This window comes from Paroedura picta, chromosome 3 (genome assembly GCF_049243985.1).
Source record: "Paroedura picta isolate Pp20150507F chromosome 3, Ppicta_v3.0, whole genome shotgun sequence".
NCBI lineage: Eukaryota > Metazoa > Chordata > Lepidosauria > Squamata > Gekkonidae > Paroedura > Paroedura picta.
The window spans coordinates 24,895,792-24,915,298 of NC_135371.1; the positions used below are offsets into that span (position 1 = coordinate 24,895,792).

A 19,507-nucleotide genomic window follows, 5' to 3' on the forward strand; every position below is an offset into this window, starting at 1 on the left:
TAAAACAACAAGGGGCATAATATCAATACATAGATTGTGGACATACTCGCATTTAGAATCCCAAATTCAGTTCTGCTCCAGAAGGCAACAGAACAAAATGTTTCTCTGTTAAACCCAAGGGTGGCTCAAGGAGCTAATGCCACAAGGTTCAGTGACCGCCCCTCACACAGTGGCTTTTGCAAAGGAATAGGGGAAAATTGTGAAGAATTATTCTTGCAATAGCTAGGCTGGCTAAATATGAACCTTAGATGCAGAAGGAACTTAGATGATTACCAGGAACTGAAAACAAGAAGTAAAGTTAATTGTCTTTATCATTGCCCATTTTGAGTGATTTTACTTTAAAATCTCCAATACCACCCTCTTTCAGCTAAACCATAATAAGTGCAGCAGAACCATGCCCCTCAAATCTGGAAGGTCTCCATCTCCTCTCCTGTGAATTCCAATGCGAATACCAAATGTAAGATGCGAAATAACACCTGTGGCCCTTTGCCATCTAGTCCAGGGCTGATCAGACCCTAGACCAGAGCTGCTGGCCAGTGGGTTTGAACCCAGCAATGAATGGAGAACCCAGCAATGAACCCAGCAATGATCCCCCAGGCAGGGATCTTCTAAAATGAAATAAAGCTTTATTGAAACTTCTTATGCATCCAGCCTCATTCAGTTACACTCTCCAAGGTTCAGAGTGGTCACACCTGGTTGTTGTACAAGTTGACTGCTCAAGCAGGAGAGCTCCAGATGGAAAGTAGATCTATGCCTGACCCGTCTCTGTCCTCATCTTTTAGAGGGCTCATGATGTTGCTGGCTTTCCTCTGCTCTTTCTTCACCTCTTTAGTCCCTTCCACCTTAGCCTCCAAAATATGGGTATGGCCAGTTCTTGAGTGGCAGCTTGTTTATGGTATCTGGGTTGCTCTATTTCCAGACTCATTGTCTCTGTCCTCCTCTTCTTTTCAAAGTCAGTTGCCTGACTTCAGTTGCAGGGCGAAGGGCGTGAAGAAAGAAGTGGATTTCATGGAGATGTTTAAGCATGTATGAATGACAGTCTGTTCCAGGGCTAGGAGGAGGAGAACCCTTGATCTTTGGCTTAGATGGCACTTCTGATTTTTGCACACATCTTTCCCAGATGCACTCTCTGTTTTTAAACATGGCTTAGGACATTTTAGCCTACAGTGGCTGAATACACAGGAAGTTTAAAGAACAACTGCAAATGTAACTTCTTGATCCTGAAGATGTAGAAAAGACATAATCATTTAAACAAAGCATTTCATAATCCATTAGGAAACAATATTAGAGCTGGAATCCATATTCCATATCTGGCAGTTCTACTAGAGATCCTTTCATAAGGATTGCAAGGGACTGAGTTTCAGTCCGTGTGTAAAGCATGTAAGGACTCACCACTGAGCCATAGTCCCCAGAAAGCGCCTTAATTGTTTAGACCAGGGAGGCTCCTGAAACACCTACAGATGCCATCCCAAGCACATTTTCTTGGAAACAGTCTCAATGAAAGAAATGGGGCTTTCTTCCAAAGCAATGCATTTAGAATTGACATGCATGCCCTGTTATATTTGAAGTACTCAGGGCATAAAAAAGGCCTAAAATGCAGGTAAGGTTAATTCCTTTTTAAATCTTTTAAGCTGAAGGCTGTTAGCATCCAAAAGGTCAGGTTCTACTGACCAGAGCGTTTTGCTTCCAAGATATGACAAGATCAGGCTAGCCTGGGCTATCCGAGTCAGAGTGGGCTGATATCTAACCTCACCCACTTTCAAAGCCACCGTCACCATCTTTCTAGCAATGTAGGTGAGGACAACCTGAGGACACAGCAGTGCAAACTTTCATCATCATCACACTAAATAAATAGGTGTTCCAGAACACAAACTTCTCAAGTAATATTAGGAAGGGAAAAGACATGACAGAAATAAAACAACTCTCTTTCCTTTTTTTCCAGGAAAAAACAAAAAGTTAGCCGTTTAGGACTGTGTATCAAAACCGGTGACACATTTAACACTTGAGCTTTAAAAAACAACAACAGTGTAGCATAATCTAGAATTCATCGTGTTGTTTTCTCCTAAATGGCCATTTGGAATGTTGCGACACACGATCAGCAGCCAGAAGTACCAAGCGGACAAATTCTTCCACATCAAACGAGTAATTTGTAAACTTCGGGTGTTTCCCAAGTGTTGGATGATGCCCCTGAAGAAAAGGGAGTTGGAATGGTGTTAAGGAAGCAAACAAAGTCAACCCTTCTGCTGGCAAACAAGCTGCAAATTGAGTAATTATTTTAATTCATAATCGCTGATTTATTGATCCCCCCCCAAAGCAACAGTGTCAACTAAGAAAACCCCTAACAGCAATACTATTGACATCTTGAATGAATGGCCAATTAATTTCATTTCTCTCCCTCCTCTAGCTATTAATATAAAATGACTCCTTAATCAGAGCAGAGAATTTAATTTGGGCTGAAGCAGCACTATCATATTTCATGAACACGAAGCACGAAGGGTAAAACAAATCTTTAAACTATTAAGCAAACACAACCGGAGATGCTGCTATCCCTCTGCCCCTGACACCCATGACTTCTACCTGGTCCTCGGGGAATACTTTATCCTTCCTTTGCCAGGTCATGTAATGGACACCTCTCAGTCTTGCCAGATCTGAATAGCAACGTTCATCTTCACAGTTGTACCTAGAGATGTGCAGAAACGAAATGGGATGGGAAGAGGACAAAGCTCTGTTTTAGGCACTGCCGTGTTTTAGGGAGAAAGGGAGGTTGGAATCCCATCCTATAGAGACCTGATAGGCTGGGGCTTTTCTATCCAGTAAGGCAGGAGTGGCCAAATGGTGGCTCTCCAGATGTCCATGGACTACAATTCCCTGGCAGGGGCTCATGGGAATTGTAGTCCATGGACATCTGGAGAGCCACCGTTTGGCCACCTCTGGAGTAGGGGAAAGATGACTATGGGGTAGGCATGGGATGAAGTCTTTTATCATTCAATTAGCTTCAGAGTTCTCTATATCAAGCAAGGTACAGTGCCCTGCACTGGGATGCTGCTGCAGACTTAGTGATCAATCAGCATCTTCTTTCTCTTACCACACTGCTAGGAGATTAAATTGTGGCCTCTGAACTGTAGTTAGAAGAAACTGATCCATTTCCATCTGCTTTCCAGCTCTATATCGACAATGGAAATGCAATAGTCATGACCAGTGCTGAAGCTCACAGGGAATGCCATGGCCATTGATGTCCTTGCAGTATAGTATAAGACTTTATTGTTTCCAGCCATAGGCCATTACAATGCAATCAATATCATATCAGTTGATATAAAAAAAAAGTAAAAGAATTAGAACAATACATACGGTAGTCCATAGATAATAAAAGACAATAAGAATCAGGTTTCTAGCTCTCTGGTGGCGTAAATTTGGCTCGAATTTTCCTTGCTGCTAATGCAAATAGTGAAACATTATAACTAATTAGGGGGTTGGTATCTGATGATAAAAAGACCATTTTGTCCAAATTCTCAGGGAAGTTCTGGCCACTCAGAAATCTCTCAATATATTTGGTTCTTGGCTCCAAGTATAGCGGACGATCCAAAACATAATGATAAAAGTCTTCAAAACCAGGTTCTCCACAAATACATAGGCGAAGGGCAGTGTAAGCCCAGTGCTATATCACTGGAAGGCTCTTTCCACATTACAGAATGTTACCAGAGATATTAACATTCTGGGGAAAGTGTCTTCTGTGGGGAAGAGTGTTTTACGGAGGTGGAGGTGGACTGAAATATATGCAACATTGACTTTTGAAAACCAAACCTAAACTTATTTTACTGCTCTAATATCAAAAGAAGCATCATCTGTACCTAGGTTGGCATATAAAACTGGTTAGCATTTGAAATAGTGAATCCATCCAATACAAAAGAGAAAAAGCTGCAAACTGTCGCTTCCCGTGCCAGTTTTTGCAATTTTATTATTATTATATTTTATTATCTCTAGCCTGCTCTGTATTATATTATATGCTTAAGTTGAATTCAAATAATCAAATTTTGTAGTAAATAAAAGAAAGGGCGTTAGGGTAGATAAAAGTTTCAGACTGTAGACCTAAGAGAAGAGGTGTTTTTGTATCCCAGTTTTTACTACCCAAAGGAGTTTCAAAGTGGCTTACAATCACCTACCCTTCCTCTCCCCACAACAGGCACCCTGTGAAAGAGTTCTGAGAGAACTGTGACTGGCCCAAGGACACCCAGCTGGCTGTATTCGAAGGACGGGGGAATCAAAACTGGCTCTCCAGATTAGAGGATGCTGCTGTTAACCACACCACCACCCTGGCTCTCCTACAATTGGGTCTAGATATCAAGTAGATTTGGACATCCTTCACCTTACCACCTTCCAAGTCAGCTCCTGAGCAGCTTTGCCGCTACATGGTAACTGTGCTGGTGGGATTTCAATTCCTAGTCTTATGGGTGCTTTTGCATCAGTGCAGTGGGTGAAATCAATTCTCCCTCTGGGTCATGGATGGTTGGGTCAATTAATTAAATGACTCAAAAAGGTTATACTCCTCTTGAAAAGTCAGGTTTGTGGCTTTGGAGTGCTGCTTGACAAGGTGGTCAACTCAGCAGTAGTTTGGAGTGCCGTTGCTAAGATTCAAAAGCTCCTTTGCAGGCTCTGTTAGGCCATCTGGTTGAAACAAGGCTGCGCAGGTGAGCCCCAGCTGAACCTACAAGGAAGAGTTCATTTACAGAAGGAGGGAAACAAAATGGAGGTTTTAAAGGGTTGCCAGCCATTTAAACCTCACAGTAAAAAGACATGCCTGTCTGCTGTCATCCTGAAATGGCTGGCAGCCATTTTCACAGTCCCTTTAGCTTCCCCTCACTTCAAGTGCTTTTGACCTTTAGGGCTATACACAGTCCAAGCCAGCGTATCTAAGGGGCTGCCTCTCCAAATACACCCCCAAAGAGTGTTACGCTCAGCAAATACCAACTGCCTGGTGGTCCCCCAGCCCCAAGGAAGTGCACCTAACCATAACCAGGGCCAGGGCCTTCTTGGCCCTGACACCCTCCTCGTGGAATGAGCTCCCAGAGGAAGTTAGGGTCCTGTCAGAGCTCACTTCTAAAGGGCCTGCAAGACAGAGCTCTCTTGGCAGAGAGGGAGATAACATCCAACTGCCCCTCTCTTCCCCCCTCCTAAACTATGTAATTAGTGCAGGGCCCAGAAGTGGATGATATCCTATTGCAGGCTGCTGTAAATCCACAGATACCAGATTACAAATTGCTGTTTTAACAGTCAACTATTAATTTTTCTTAATTCTTATTAACGTTATTGTAGTCAATGCTGGTCATGTTGTTTACCACCCTTAGACAGCAATTGCTGAGAGGGCAGTATAAAATCAAATGAACAAATGAATGAATGAATTAAAAGAGGGAGGGGGGAGGGAGGAAATGAAATGGAGCAGCCCAAACTGGCTGGCTTTGATCTAGGTTCACTTTGGGTGTTCAGTCTAAGAACACCCCAAAACCAGGTTAACGAAGGAAGCTTTATGATAGTTTTATGAGTAATTTAAGAGGAAGATTCCAGCATCACCTCAAAGACTAACTAAATTTATGGCAGGGTATGAGCCTTCATGAGTCACTGCCCACATCTTCGGATACAGCTAGAATATGAGTTCAGCTGACTAATTTTAAGTTTGATCACTACCACGGCAAGAGGAAGAGCCAAACCTCCCAATTTGTCCTACAGCTTTTCAACAAATTAGATCCCCCTTTGTGGTATGAAATCCTCAGGTACCATTATTGTGGGAGTACATAATAAAGAGAGAGCATAAGAATAAATGGGAGGCTTACAGTTCAAAGATGACAGCCCAGTCTGGCAGGAAGAGAAGATGAGTGAGTCCTGCTCCATGCATTCCAATGAATATATCAGAATTGTGTGTAATTTTCAGCTGCTTTGTAAACTCCAGTTCCCTTGGAAAAACATAAAAATGGATATTGCAACATGTGACCATTTTCTCTTCCCCATGCCCTTTCCTCCACACTGATCAGCATGTGTAACTTATGCTACTGAAACATTATAAGAAGCAAATTAAAATAAAATATGCATGCAATTAAGCAAAAAGTAAGTCTTAGAACAATATATAATCCCGTCAAAGAATTCAAATGGGTTGACTTGCAAATGAATGTATTTATTTAGGTAATTTAGATGAATTAATGTATATATAGCATATTTTCATACTACTGTTCCACCTAAAGGTCCTCAAGCTAGATCAGCAAGTATCTCAGAGTTAAGTGATCATTTTTAGAAATTTGCACGGCTACCATGTGATCAAATATATAAATTAACTTCAACACCAGCTGCAGCATAGTTTAACATTTCCCCAGCAGCCAAATTAGTCCAGGTTGGCTCAAGCTTGTCAGGGCTTAAGAGCTAAGCAGGGTTGACTTTGATTAGTGTAAGACGGGAGACCACCAAGGAGGTCCATGGCTGCCACGCAGAGGAAGCTAATGGCAAACCAGCTCTGCACCTCTCATGGAACCCCCCATGGAAGGGATTGTCATGGCTCAGTTGCAACATGGAGGCTTATTTTAGAATCTGTAGATTACAAAAGGACTTTCTTCAAAGTAATTACAATGAGGATTAGCATCACAATAAAACCACCACCACCCCTGCAGGTGCACTTACTTGTACTTGTAATTGACTATCTGAACGTCAAATAAGGACAACGTTTTCAAAGCACTGGCAAGCTATAAAGGAAAAACACCCAACTTTTTAGCATAGTATTAGTTTTACTCTCTCCCCACCTATCTCCACGAGATTCCTTGTGTCCCCAAATATTCCCCATGTGTCTTTTCTTCTACAGAAACTGCCTAAGAAAATAGCCTCACCTCATTTTGGTTTAGAATCTTCCTGTACGCTGTACTTCGGGCGAGTATTGTAACTCTGATTTTTCCACCCTGTTGGAAAAACACAAAAAGGAAAAGAAGTTATGCAATAATTCTAGTAGTGAGGACAAGAAGAGGAGGAGAAAGACCAGCTGATTGACAACAAAGAGATTAGTGGCCTTAATGGAAACAATTAGCCGAGTGATTAAAATGTCTTTTCCCTTTAATTGCCTTGTTTATACCACACAGGAAAACCATACACTCCTTGCAAAGACCCTCAAGATAGATGATCTTAGCATATGCTGTTCTCTCTGTCCCTTTCCCTCCACACAACAGTATTTGCAGTAAAACAGCTAGTTAAGCATTTAAGAGACCCCCTTCTATTCTTTTCCTAACATCTCACCCACACAGAGAGTATTAAGGACAAGAAAGGCTTTCAGACTATAAAGACAGACCAATTAGGAGGAGGATGCCCAGTGGTCCCTGTGTGTTGCCTTCCATAGAAAGGAGACGGGATGGGGCTGCTCTCCTGGCTGGGATGAAGTGGCTTCCAGGGAGTCATGGTTCCTGTCACTATGCAGCTGGATGGCTGTTGGGGGTCAGGCTTCCTTACCCAGTACTAGGCCAACCTTCGTTGGGGGAGCCTGTATTAAAGGCTGTGGCTATTTCAATGCATGTTGCATGTTCATTGGTTTATCGCCAGCCTGCTAGGCAACATATTGAACTGTCCGGGGTGAATTGCAAAACATAAATACAAAAGGTCTAGCTGCACAAGACTTAACAATACCAGCTCCAAAACACAGTCCCTTGAGATCAACACGTAGCATATTTTCTAGGAAACCTTTAAAAGAAGTCAAAAGCTTCTGTGTTGATTTTTCCTCCTCCTCCGTAGTGTCCACACTGTACACGTCTTTAAAATAATTTAATAACTCCTCCCCAAAGTGAAGCCATAATATTCCCAGTAGATTAAGATACTAGCAGGGAACAGCTCAAAAGTTTGGTAGAGCTGGAATTATCCAATGCTTATAGATATGTTATCCTCTTCTAGGCTTGTTGCTGGTGGTTGGTTGACGAAAAGCCTCCAACAGGATTATAACACAATACAGAAAGTTTTGCTTCCTTCTTCATCACAAATTAGCAGAAGCACCTGCTAGGATTAGGCAGTTTGCTGAGCACCGTCTGTGTACCAGGCATTCACAAAGAACACTTAGATGTTATAGGCAGAGACAGCAGAAATAATGTTGCATTTGAAAAGATGACGTTCCCTTCATTATGGAAAGGAAGCCTGAGACAGACAGCTTGACACATTTAATAACTAGATATTTGTACTGGTGCAAGTCAGTGGAAACAGATGTTCTTGGCTGGATTGTGAACACTAGAAAAGATTCTTACATAGAGTTCAGATGATGACAGATGTGGGATGTAAAGCAAGGGGAAGGGAGAAATGGCACACGCAAACTGACTACTGCAGCATTATTACCTTAGGTCCATCTTGTGTGACATTTAATCTGTGTAAGACATGTTGGGAAAAGGCTCTGAATAATCCTGTACCATAGCAGCCAGAAATCTGGAATCAGAGCAGTTGTACAGGAATATCATTTATGTGAACACGCAAGTTTTTAAAATGCAGCTTCATAAACCTTTACACCTTACATACTTAGTTATGAAGTTCACTCTTCTTATACAGAATGCATTAAAAAAATTAAAAGAAAAAGGTTTACTTACCAGTGGAGTGTTATAAAATAATCCATACCTCATGCGAGGCAGTAAGGCAAAAACTGCTTCTTTGAAGCATACCTGTAGAAGGAAGATCATTAACAAGTTACCGTGGAATCCCTAATGCATAATTAAAAGGGTTGAATATAAAGCAGGCCCCATTAATATTGCAAGAGAAACTAGATCAGAGCACCCAGCAGAGCAGGCCTCATGTTAAGCACTGTACAAGTGACTGAAACAAGGACGGTGTCTGACACCAAGAGCTATCTATACGGGGTAAGAATGCGAGATGAGTAGTCATGCTAGCCAAATCAAACAGGAGAACAGTGGCACCTTAAAAAGACGAACAACATTTAGCCCAGCATATGCTAACTCTGGCTGTCCATGGTATGTGCAGCATTCGTCTCCAATTATGGATAGCCAAAGTTACCAACAAGAAAGTTTTAGAGAGGAGCAAACCAACTATGTCGTTAGAAGGGAAGACATTACAGCTAAAGGTCACTTACTTTGGACACATCATGCGAACAAACTCGCTAGAAAAATCATTAATGCTTGGCGTGGTCAGCGGCAAAAGGAAACGTGGTACCACCAAAGGATCCGCTGGCTCGACACGATCAAATCCAACACAGGGATGACCATGAACCAACTAAAAGAAGCGGTCATTGACAGAGACGCGTGGCGGAAACTTTCCTATAGAATCGCCGAGGGTTGGACACGGATGACATCCATCATCATGCTTTTGTGAGTCAGAACTCACTGGACCAGATACATGGAAGTGTGCATCAGTTAGGATGATGCTTGTATACTTGCAACAGGATATAATACGGTGACTATGAAAACATCAGCCTGATGGATGCACACGGCGGTGTATCTAATGAAGTGTCATGGTTCATGAAAGCTTATACTGGAGTAAATGTTCTTAGTCAAAGGTGGCTCTGGATTCCTGGTTTCATTTAGGTAGGATGAGGAAACTTTACAAATCCAGATGTATATTGCGGAGGAATTCAAGTGGAGCAAAGTATTATGTGCTGCACAATAAAAGGGGGGGGGGGAATAATGGAGCAGACACCCACCATTCCTACAGTATCTACATATGTGTCAGTTCTTGATTGTATGCTACTGCTGTATTAAAAAGTGCAAAGCTAAAAGGAGACAATCTACAGTTTATCCCTATCATTTGTTGTTAGGTGCAAAGTTATGTCCGACCTATCACGACCCCATGGACAATGATCCTCCAGGCCTTCCTGTCCTCTACCATTCCCCGGAGTCCATTTAAGTTTGCACCGACTGCTTCAGTGACTCCATCCAGCCACCTCATTCTCTTTATTATAATAATTTTATTGTTTATCGTTATATAAAGCATTTACAAAGAAGTTGTAAAGAAAAAGCGACCAGTTGATATGGTTTGCCATCTAACATAGATATTTAGTTCCCATCACATATTATTCCTAATCTAGAAGTTTTTACCATTTTTCTTAGCCAAGTGATTGTTAATACATATGAGAGTATGATCTGTTATAGGAATACATTCTGTTATTATCTTAAATGATATTAGGTCAGTCTCCTTCATAAATTGGCCTTGACCCAAGAATTACTACTGTCGTCTTGTTAATGCCTATAAAATATGGTTTGTCATCCTCTTTTAGCATACATATTAACATACATATTCAATTCCCATCGCATATTAGTCCTGATCTAGGAGTTATTACCATCTTTCTTAACAAAGTAGTTGTTGATACATAGGAGGGTATAATCTATTATAAGGATATATTCTATTATTGTCTTAAATGATATAAAGTCAGTTCCCTTCATATATTGGACCTGTATTAAAGGTTACTGCTACTATTTTTTCCCACCGGAAGCCAGGAGAGTACTCCATTGTTCAGCTCATCTTTCAGGTGGTCGCAGAAAATGAAATTGTATTTTTTTCCATAGTAGAGTATTTCTGATTGTCCTTCTGTCAGGGCCAAAGAAATCTCTTACTTGATTCTTGCTTGTAATCGCCTTTGAGGGGGCTCTGAATCCTTTGTCAATCTGGATCTCTTCCTCTGGTCGCACAGAAATATCTCCTGATAGCTTCCTAGTTGCTGTCGCTTTTGAATAGACTCTTTTTATTTTGCTGATCCAAGTCATTTCCTGCTCTGTATAGACTTCCAGGTTTTCGGTACTTTCCTTCCTTGAATCTGTTTTCGCAGGTTCTTTAAAGGTACTTTGGGTTTTTACATCTCCCTCCAGTTGATTAACTTCCAGACATTGAAGTTTCACTTGATTTACTGTTAGCTGAGCTACGTCATCAGCTGGTCTCTCCGGACCTTGGGCTCCATCCAAAAGCTCCCCCTTAGTCCCACGAATTTCCTTTTCCAGCTTATTGACTGCTTTCAGTATCTCTGAGTTTCCTTTGAATAACAAATAGAAAAGCTGTGCCTTAGTTAATTCTTCCATAGTTCTAGGCAGTCACAAACTATAAACAGAAAGTCTCGTGAGGTCTCGCGGGAGCACGAGCGATCCCAAATTATCAGTTTGTCGATCTCCGTATCAAGTCAAATTCCCCCACTGAACTTTCAGCAATAAATCTTCAAAGCACTCTCTTTGTTTGGTTAATGGGTATAATTAGCTGGGAGTCTCTCACTCGGTGAAAGAAGGAATTCACTTGTGAATTGGTTGAGGGAGGGGGGAGGGAAAAGCTTGTGGGAGAAGAGAGAGAAAAGCCAGAAAGCTTTCAATTCTTACTGTTGCAGATTCCAGCTTCTGTCAGCTTCTGCTCTTGTCGATCTGGTAAATGATGGTCTGGGAAGAATGTAAGGTCAGCTGGTCGTTTCAAGCTTGTAAAGTTGTTTGCGACAAAGACGCCATCTTGACCTTGAGCACACGCCGCTATTATTCCTGGGAGATCAGTATTCCTATCTCCCCACGGATCTGTAGGACCCTCAGGATGCCGTTCCCGGTTCCTGGGGCGACCGGTGAGCAGATTTGCGTATCTGTTCAGGTCAGCCAGGTGCAGAAGCTCCTGACCCTCGGCATGGCTTAAGAGCTGAACAGAAGTCCAGCTTCCTTTATGGCGCCATCTTCAGTTCTTCCCAGCCACCTCATTCTCTGTCGTCCCCTTCTTCTTTTGCCCTCAATCGCTCCCAGCATTAGGCTCTTCTCCAGGGAGTCCTTCCTTCTCATGAGGTGGCCAAAGTATCTGAGTTTCATCTTCAGGATCTGGCCTTCTAAGGAGCAGTCAGGGCTGATCTCCTCTAGGACTGACCGGTTTGTTCGCCTTGCAGTCCCTATTATTACGTAAGCACTATATACGTCTGTGGAATTTTTACAATGTATTTTGCAAATATTTCCCTGACAGTTACATGTATGCGTTCCTTCAACAGCGCTACCAAAATAAATGTGCAGAAGCGCCTGGTGATCATCATTGTGAGCAGTCAGCCTACCACTTAGGATGGACAAAGGGAAATAAATACTTACTGACACAGAGTAGAATGTGGAATTGGCTGCCAGGGGATGCAGCGATAGTCACAGGAATAAGCTCTTAAGAAGATGGACTAATGGGGGATACGTCTATCAATGGTTACAAGCCATGGTGACTAAAGTCGACCTCTAAATCCCAGTGCCAGTAGGCAACATCAGGGCACATTACTGGCCTCTATGCCCAGTTGTTAGGCTTTCAGAAGAATTGCGTGAGACAAGATGCTAGACTAGATGGACCACTCATCTGATCCAGCAGGGTTCTTATGTTCTACTTAGACTAGTGCAAATTTGTCAAAGCAAATCAATGAGTGATGCAGAAGGATGCAGAAACAGGCTGGGAGGCTCAGATAGAGCTGGAAAATTACAGTGCACCCTCTCCCCTGCCCTACTATGGAAGGAAACCCAGCCTGGGTAAGTCACACATAGTGCCCATGTTGGTCATGGCATTACTACTGTGCTGCCTAGCCAAGCAGATACCCATCACAGTGGTACAGCTAAGTTTGTGGGATTTGCTTCAAAAACAAAGAACTTGTAGAATCTTAATGATCAGGGCAAAGACTCGCTTGGCTACTATGGGCTGTTAATATTTGTGGAGTTAAACACTCATGAAACTTTAGCATCATTTTAATTACAGCATCATTTTAACTGCAGTAGCCACTGTAGGTAGGGAAGGAACCAAAAGTTGAGTTTGTAACTAAGGTCACAGATGCATTAAGCAGCATAGCTACGGTGCTGATTCTGACACACTTGCTTTGGGGGATAGCCGAAAATGCCACATGCAAGAAGCTTTAAAAAAAAAAACAATTCCATACTCTCTTTGAATCATACGATTTCAAGTGTATTATGTCGTAGTCTGTAAACGCCATCCAAGTTTCGCTGAACAAGTCTCCATATCCATAGGAACTCTGGGTAAAAAACAGAAGCATAAACAACATCGGCACAAGTGAAGGGGAAAGCAGCAAACAACTCAAGTCACTAGGACGTTGGTAGAGCTTTTCAACACAGCCCTGGTGCCTTTTGTCTCTGATCTCCTGAGAACTTATTGGCTTCCCAGAATTAAAGCACAAAGCAAACACATTAGCAGGCAGAGCCAGTTTGGTGTAGTGGTTACGAGTGCGGACTTCTAATCTGGCATGCCAGGTTCGATTCTGCACTCCCCCACATGCAGCCAGCTGGGTGACCTTGGGCTCACCACAGCACTGATAAAACTGTTCGGACCGAGCAGTGATATCAGGGCTCTCTCAGCCTCACCCACCTGCTTGCGGATGACCTGAGTCAGCCCTAATATGGCTGCTCGGTCAAAACAGCTATATCAGTGCTTTGGCGAGCCCAAGGTCACCCAGCTGGCTGCATGTGGGGGAGCGCGGAATCAAGCCCGGCTCACCAGATTAGAAGTCTGCACTCCTAACCACTACACCAAGCTGGCTCTCTGACAAATAAACTGCCAGTGGGCATTGTGATGGACCCCAAGCATGAAAAGGAACTTCTACATTCAGAGGCAGCAAATTCTAAATATTGGTGCCAGGAGGCATCAGAGAAAGGCTTCTATGCCCTATCCCTTGGACTTCCAGGGAAACCACTAAAAGCTCAAGATGGACCACTGCCTTATTCCAGTAGGTCTCATATATCATATTAATCCTTTTAGTTTTGCTATGTATCTTAGCGATAACCAACATCACGTGACACAAGATATCATCCTTGCATTCTTCATTAAGTCAATCACAGGCAAAATAATTGCAAGCATGCAGTGAAAGCGTTGGGAGAAAATTCATCCATTTGTTGCTCCTTAAGATCGTGGCGGGTTGATGGTATGGTGGAATGGGGGAGCACTTTATACATTTTACTGCATTTTTACTGATTTATTATTCTAGTTGATATGTTATTATTATATTGTTATATCGATATTGATACTGTTCTATGTAAATGTTCTAAAATGTTTTATGTAAACTGCCCAGAGCCACAGGGAAGGGCGGTATAAAAATCTAAATAAATAAAATAAATGCTTAAATTATTGTTGCAAACCACCCCGAGCCTGCTTGCGGGGAAGGGGGATCTAGAAATCATGCTGCTGCCATTTTTCTGTGCTTGAGGACTATTTCTCACATTACTTCTGCTTGAGTGATCAGTACAGGTAGTGATAAGGAAGGCACTGACAAGGCCACCCCGTATTGAGTCTGCCATGAAAATACTAGAGGGCGTCACCCCAAGGGTCAGACATGACTCGGTGCTTGCACAGGGTAGTAAATTTTTACAGGTAGTAAATTTCCAATTCCCAATATCTACACTCATCTACACAACAAAATGCATAGATTTCACTGTCGCTATCTGCAAGTTTAAATAGTTCATTAGCACCATCATCTGGTGAAACAAGGAATTATACCAGCTGTAACAAGCATATAGGGATTTATTACATGGAAACAGCAAGTATGCTTATGCAGTGCTGAACCCTGATAAAAATGGAACAGGATGGGGACACCAGTTTTCCAGAGTTAACAACACAGGAACAGAAAGCTTGCCTACCCCAAGCCTAAAAGCACTACATAAGGACAAAGATTCAGCACCCCATTGCTGACCAGGGATTCCGTTTGATGAGGCACACCAGAAGATGTGTCCCACATCAAAAAGTCGATCCTCTGTGGTTCTTTATTATATGTACCACAGGAAAGAGGCAAGCACGGAAGACTGACTAAGGGGATAGTTGTCTTATATAGAAACAGACAGAAAGAATATGTGGCTACTGCAAAGGGGAGGGAGTATAAACCAATGGGTGTGGAAATGCATTGAGCACCAAAATAGGAATTTTTTGAACACTCACGGGCATCCCGTTCACGGCAACTGGGCTTATAAAAAAATACTGAGAAATACTAATGCCAAAGTTTTCTGAAGATTATTTAAACATACTGTGCAGGGCCAGAACAGAACCAAAGAATGGTTTGTGAGTCAACCCTAGTCAAAAGTAGAAGAAGGGTTGGGCTTTATACCCTGCTTTTCACTACTGGAAGGAGTCTCAAATTGCCTTCCCTTTCCTCTCCCCACAACAGACACCCTGTGAGATAGGTGGGGCTGAGAAGAGTTCTAAGAGAAACTGCTCTGTGAGAACAGCTCTAACAGGACTGTGACTAGCCCGAGGACACTCAGCTGGCTACATGTGGAGGAACAGAGAATCCAAACCAGCTCTCCAGATTAGAGGCCACTGCTCTTAACACTAGGAACAGGAACTGTTACTTACAGTGTCCCACATGACAATGTTGACATCTGTGCTGAATGAGTTGTTAACATGCTGAGTGATGTAAAGATTTACAAAGTCACAGAAATGGTGGTACATATTAACACCTGAGAGAAAGAGGAAAAAATTAAGCTGGTTTTGTATACAGAGCACCCATCTTAACTCATCTGCAAACCTCCATATCTATTTTTTCATGGGGCAACTGAGTCAACATTACATTTGTGTCTGTCCATCCCCCCTGTTCTCCCCCCCCCCCAAAAAAAAAGGATGTCTTATTTTAGGGCAATTTCTTGCTTTACTCCAAGCCACTTTTTAAGAACAACTGAAGTTCACACAAAGGTCACAAAAGCCTTTCCATTGACAAGGATAGTATTTGAACGTATGGCTCTTTTTACTGTTATAGAGAAACAAAAATGTATCAGACCCTTATATATAGTACAGTCACACCAAAGCTGATTCACTGGGTGCAAATTTCGGATCAACCCACAGGGCTTTGCCACAGAGTCCATGACCATGTTGCTTAAGAGAGTTGTCGACTGCATGGAATATCTGCGTATGAAATGTCTGATTTCAATGAAAGAGTTATTGGGGTGCCAATAAGACTGGAGGGCCACTGGGAGAACAGCAAGATTCCACACAGTTAAAAGTCGGAGTTAAAAAGTCTCTGGTCTGACTTGTATTGCTGATAAACTTAAAAAGGTAAAGGTATCCCCTGTGCAAGCACTGGGTCATGTCTGACCCTTGGGATGACGCCCTCTAGCGTTTTCATGGCAGACTCAATACGGGGTGGTTTGCCAGTGCCTTCCCCAGTCATTACCATTTACCCCCCAGCAAGCTGGGTACTCATTTTACCGACCTCGGAAGGATGGAAGGCTGAGTCAACCTTGAGCCGGCTGCTGGGATTGAACTCCCAGCCTCCTGGGCAGAGTTTTCAGACTGTATGTCTGCTGCCTTACCACTCTGCGCCACAAGAGGCTCTATGATAAATTTAGCAGATGGCTTTAAGGAACAAGTTGCTGTTTCCTAGACATCACCATTCCTGCCCTGCAAGGGGGGAAAGGCATAATAATACTAAACTATGCAGTTTTTGCAAGGATGTAACATATCAACATGTTTTCAACACAGGGACATGTTGTAAAAGTACTACAGAGACATTAATATTATGAGTGCAATAAACCTACTTAAGGGTTTAGCAATTCTGTAGCAAGAGCTCTTGAGTTTTAATTTCCCTTAGCCAGAAAAGACAAGGCATTGCAAAATTGTTTTGAATTTTAACCAGCTTGGACCCTCACACCAGCCTGACAATGAAAACAAGCTTATAATCAGCTACACTGATTGTAACATCAGAGCAGATCAGAATGCTTTTATTGGCATACGTTATCGGCATGTCAGTCAGTCAGGCTTTGAGTCCACCTCCAAAGCCTCAAAAAGAATAGCCTAGGAATGATTTCTTGGCACCAGAAAGAAACAACACCAAAACGTTCACAATAATTGGAATCTATTGGAGCATTTCTGTGAATGGAATGGCTTTGGCCCCCAGGGTAATTTTCTTGTCTCCATCACACCACTGTAACCCCAAATATACCCCAAGCATTTCAGGGGCCATTCTTCAGCCAAAGGGGCAATTAAGAAAGGCAGGCTCCAGGAATCCTTCCATGCATCAAAATACTCTGGTGGATCCTAGACACTACATGGCAGGGCTGGTTTTCAACATGAGCTGTCTGCTCATGCTGACTTCAGACCTAAGCGTGTGCACAGCGTTACTGCAGTCATGCAGAAACTATGGGCATACAAAGACTATAAACGCTGACTTTGAGTACACCCCAGATGGACTGGCAGGAGCATGTTGACAAAATGTAAGTGATCTATTCATGGTTAAGCTTAAGGTTCCACCCCTCCCGTTTGGGCAACGGGCATATTTTAGCCCACCCACAGAGACTTATGGATCCTATTGGATTCCGGAATGCTCTACAGCGGGGGTCGTCAACCCCCGGTTTGCGGCCCGCTACCAGGCCGCGAAGGCCTCAGTGACGGGTCGCCACGCCTGCCTCTCCCTCCCCAGAGAGAAGCTCACCAGGCCGCAAGAGAAGCGGCCGCCAAAGCAGCCGCTTCACTCACGGCCCGGCTAGTTTTCTGCTGTGAGAGCTGGGGGGGGTGAGGCAGGCGTGGCCAGCAGCACACCAGCAGGCACAAACGCGCATGGGCGGAGCTCCCACGCATGCGCGTTAGCGCCCTCTGGTGGTGAAAATGTGCATGCGCGGCACCCAGGCAGCCGGCTCTTTGCCACCCCCGGAGGCGGTCCTCAACCTTTAAAAGGTTGGGGACTGCTACTCTACAGGACCCAATGCCTCCTGGTGACCTGTTGATGGCACTGGTGGGGGACTGGCAGTCTCGCCTCTCGGCAGCCATAGACGAGATCACCCTAGAGGTCCTCTCTACCCTCTGCCAAGGAGCTTTGGGAGAGAAAGAGGGAACCGAGATGACGTGGTGGAAAACTCGCAACAAAGAACATCTTGTCGCACGCTAATGAGATGGCAGTGAAAGTGGCAAAGCGTAAGTTCTTTGTTGCGGAAATTGCGTCCACGATCACTCGCCCAGCACAATTGTTTATGGTAGTTGACGCCTTGACACCTCCCTTTATATGGAGGGGCAGATCAGAGGTGTAGCCCGCTGGATGTTTTACCAGCTATGCCAGGTGAGGCTACTAGTGCCCTACCTGTCCCCAGAGCACCTGACCATGGTGATTCATGTGACAATCATCTCTAGAATTGACTTCTGTAACTCTCTCTATGCTGGCCTACCCTTGTACCTGACCTGGAAATTGCAGCTGGTACAGAATGCAGCTATTAGAGTCCTCACAGGAACACCTTGGAGGGCTCATACCCAGCTGGTGCTGAGGCAGCTGCACTGGTTGCCAGGTGCGGCCCGGATCATGTTCAAGATTTTGATCTTTAAGGCCTTAAGCAGTCTGGGACCCACATAACTGATGGGATTGCCTGCTGCCTCATGCCCCCCGCAGAGTGTTACGCTCTGCGGGTTCCAATTTACTGGTCATTCTGGCCCCTGGGAGGTTTGCCCGGCCCGACCTGGTGGAATGAGCTCCTGGAATAGCTGAGCGCCTTGCAAAAACTTTCTGTATTCAACAGGGCGTGTAAGATGGAGCTCTTCCGCCAGATCTTTGGTTGAGGTCAGGGTATGGGAGATCAGATGGGCCCCTCTAGATTAGACCATCTGCAGTGGAGTCAGAATCCGTAAGTTGTCCCTAAGGCACAGGGAGGGGAAATTGTCAGGAGTGGTAGGGGAGAGTTTTCCCACCAGGATACTTGTTTTAATGGTGGATTAAGGAATTGTTAATGTACTATTTGTGGGGGCATTTTTATGTAACCCGCTGTGAGATAGCTCGTCCAATAGCGGCGGACAATAAATATAATAACAACAACAACAACAAGGAGGGGCTGAAAACAACATGAGCAGCACACTGGTGGTATTAGTGAGAATCTCCACAAGGAAAAACTACACTGACAAGCCAGCTATTGCCCAGATTGTCACAGATGAGAGATAGCACACTTTGCAGCCTATAGAAATATAGCATTTCTTGCCACAGAATGGAATTTCAACATACAGGAGCAGAAACACAGTATCTTGTACCTGCATCAAACTTCATGAAGTAAGTTGGCTTTTCTATGACAACATCACAGCTACCATCTTCTGTGGGTCTAGCCTTCAGTTCTGTATACATTTGGAGTTCAGCGAACCTGAAATTACAGCTAGTCACCCAAGATGTTCTTGTATTATAGAGGATGCAAAGCTTATCCCGGTTTTAGGCGTCTTAACAATGCTGGCAAAGTCTGACATTTTAATTTTTTTTAAAAAAAAATTGTAACTGAAGCTTCTTGAGTAAGGCTTCAAAAGGTTAAACTCTGCCTTTGATCTCAGGACCAAGCAACAACTTTGATCTATAAATTAAGGGCTGGGAGAAAGTTTCAAGAGAGAGCGACAGAGGATGGCTTTCTGCCCATGTACCCAAGATGCAGCTAATCTGAATGCATCTTCTAGGATCATGTCAAATGTGTTTGGTCATGATTTTCAAGGCATTGCCCGAAAGACACGAGTTATTAATAATTCCAGGTACACGGCAGACAGAATTTGAAACCAATTAGCTGGCTCCATTTAACAGTCAAGCAAGGTTCCGGTTGTACCAAGAGCTGCTAAAACTAAAATGTGTCAGAAGCACTATGGG

The 19,507-nt window shown here is 43.5% G+C and overlaps 1 protein-coding gene across 4 annotated transcripts in view; it reads right to left on the reverse strand.

Annotated features, from left to right (window-relative positions):
* Positions 1-606: 606 nt before the first annotated feature.
* The window catches only part of EOGT (EGF domain specific O-linked N-acetylglucosamine transferase), a 28,543-nt gene continuing 9,642 nt past the window's right edge, over positions 607-19,507 (reverse strand). For 2 of the 4 annotated variants that reach the window (XM_077325126.1, XM_077325127.1), the window contains exons 7-16: positions 18,916-19,022; positions 15,271-15,374; positions 12,854-12,946; positions 8,586-8,657; positions 8,341-8,427; positions 6,864-6,932; positions 6,661-6,722; positions 5,826-5,945; positions 2,578-2,680; positions 607-2,187 (exon numbers count right to left, since the gene is read on the reverse strand). In XM_077325126.1, the coding sequence (XP_077181241.1) occupies positions 2,038-2,187; positions 2,578-2,680; positions 5,826-5,945; positions 6,661-6,722; positions 6,864-6,932; positions 8,341-8,427; positions 8,586-8,657; positions 12,854-12,946; positions 15,271-15,374; positions 18,916-19,022 (967 nt within the window). In that variant the 3' untranslated portion in view covers positions 607-2,037. The other 2 variants (XM_077325128.1, XM_077325129.1) reach the window with 2 other exon arrangements.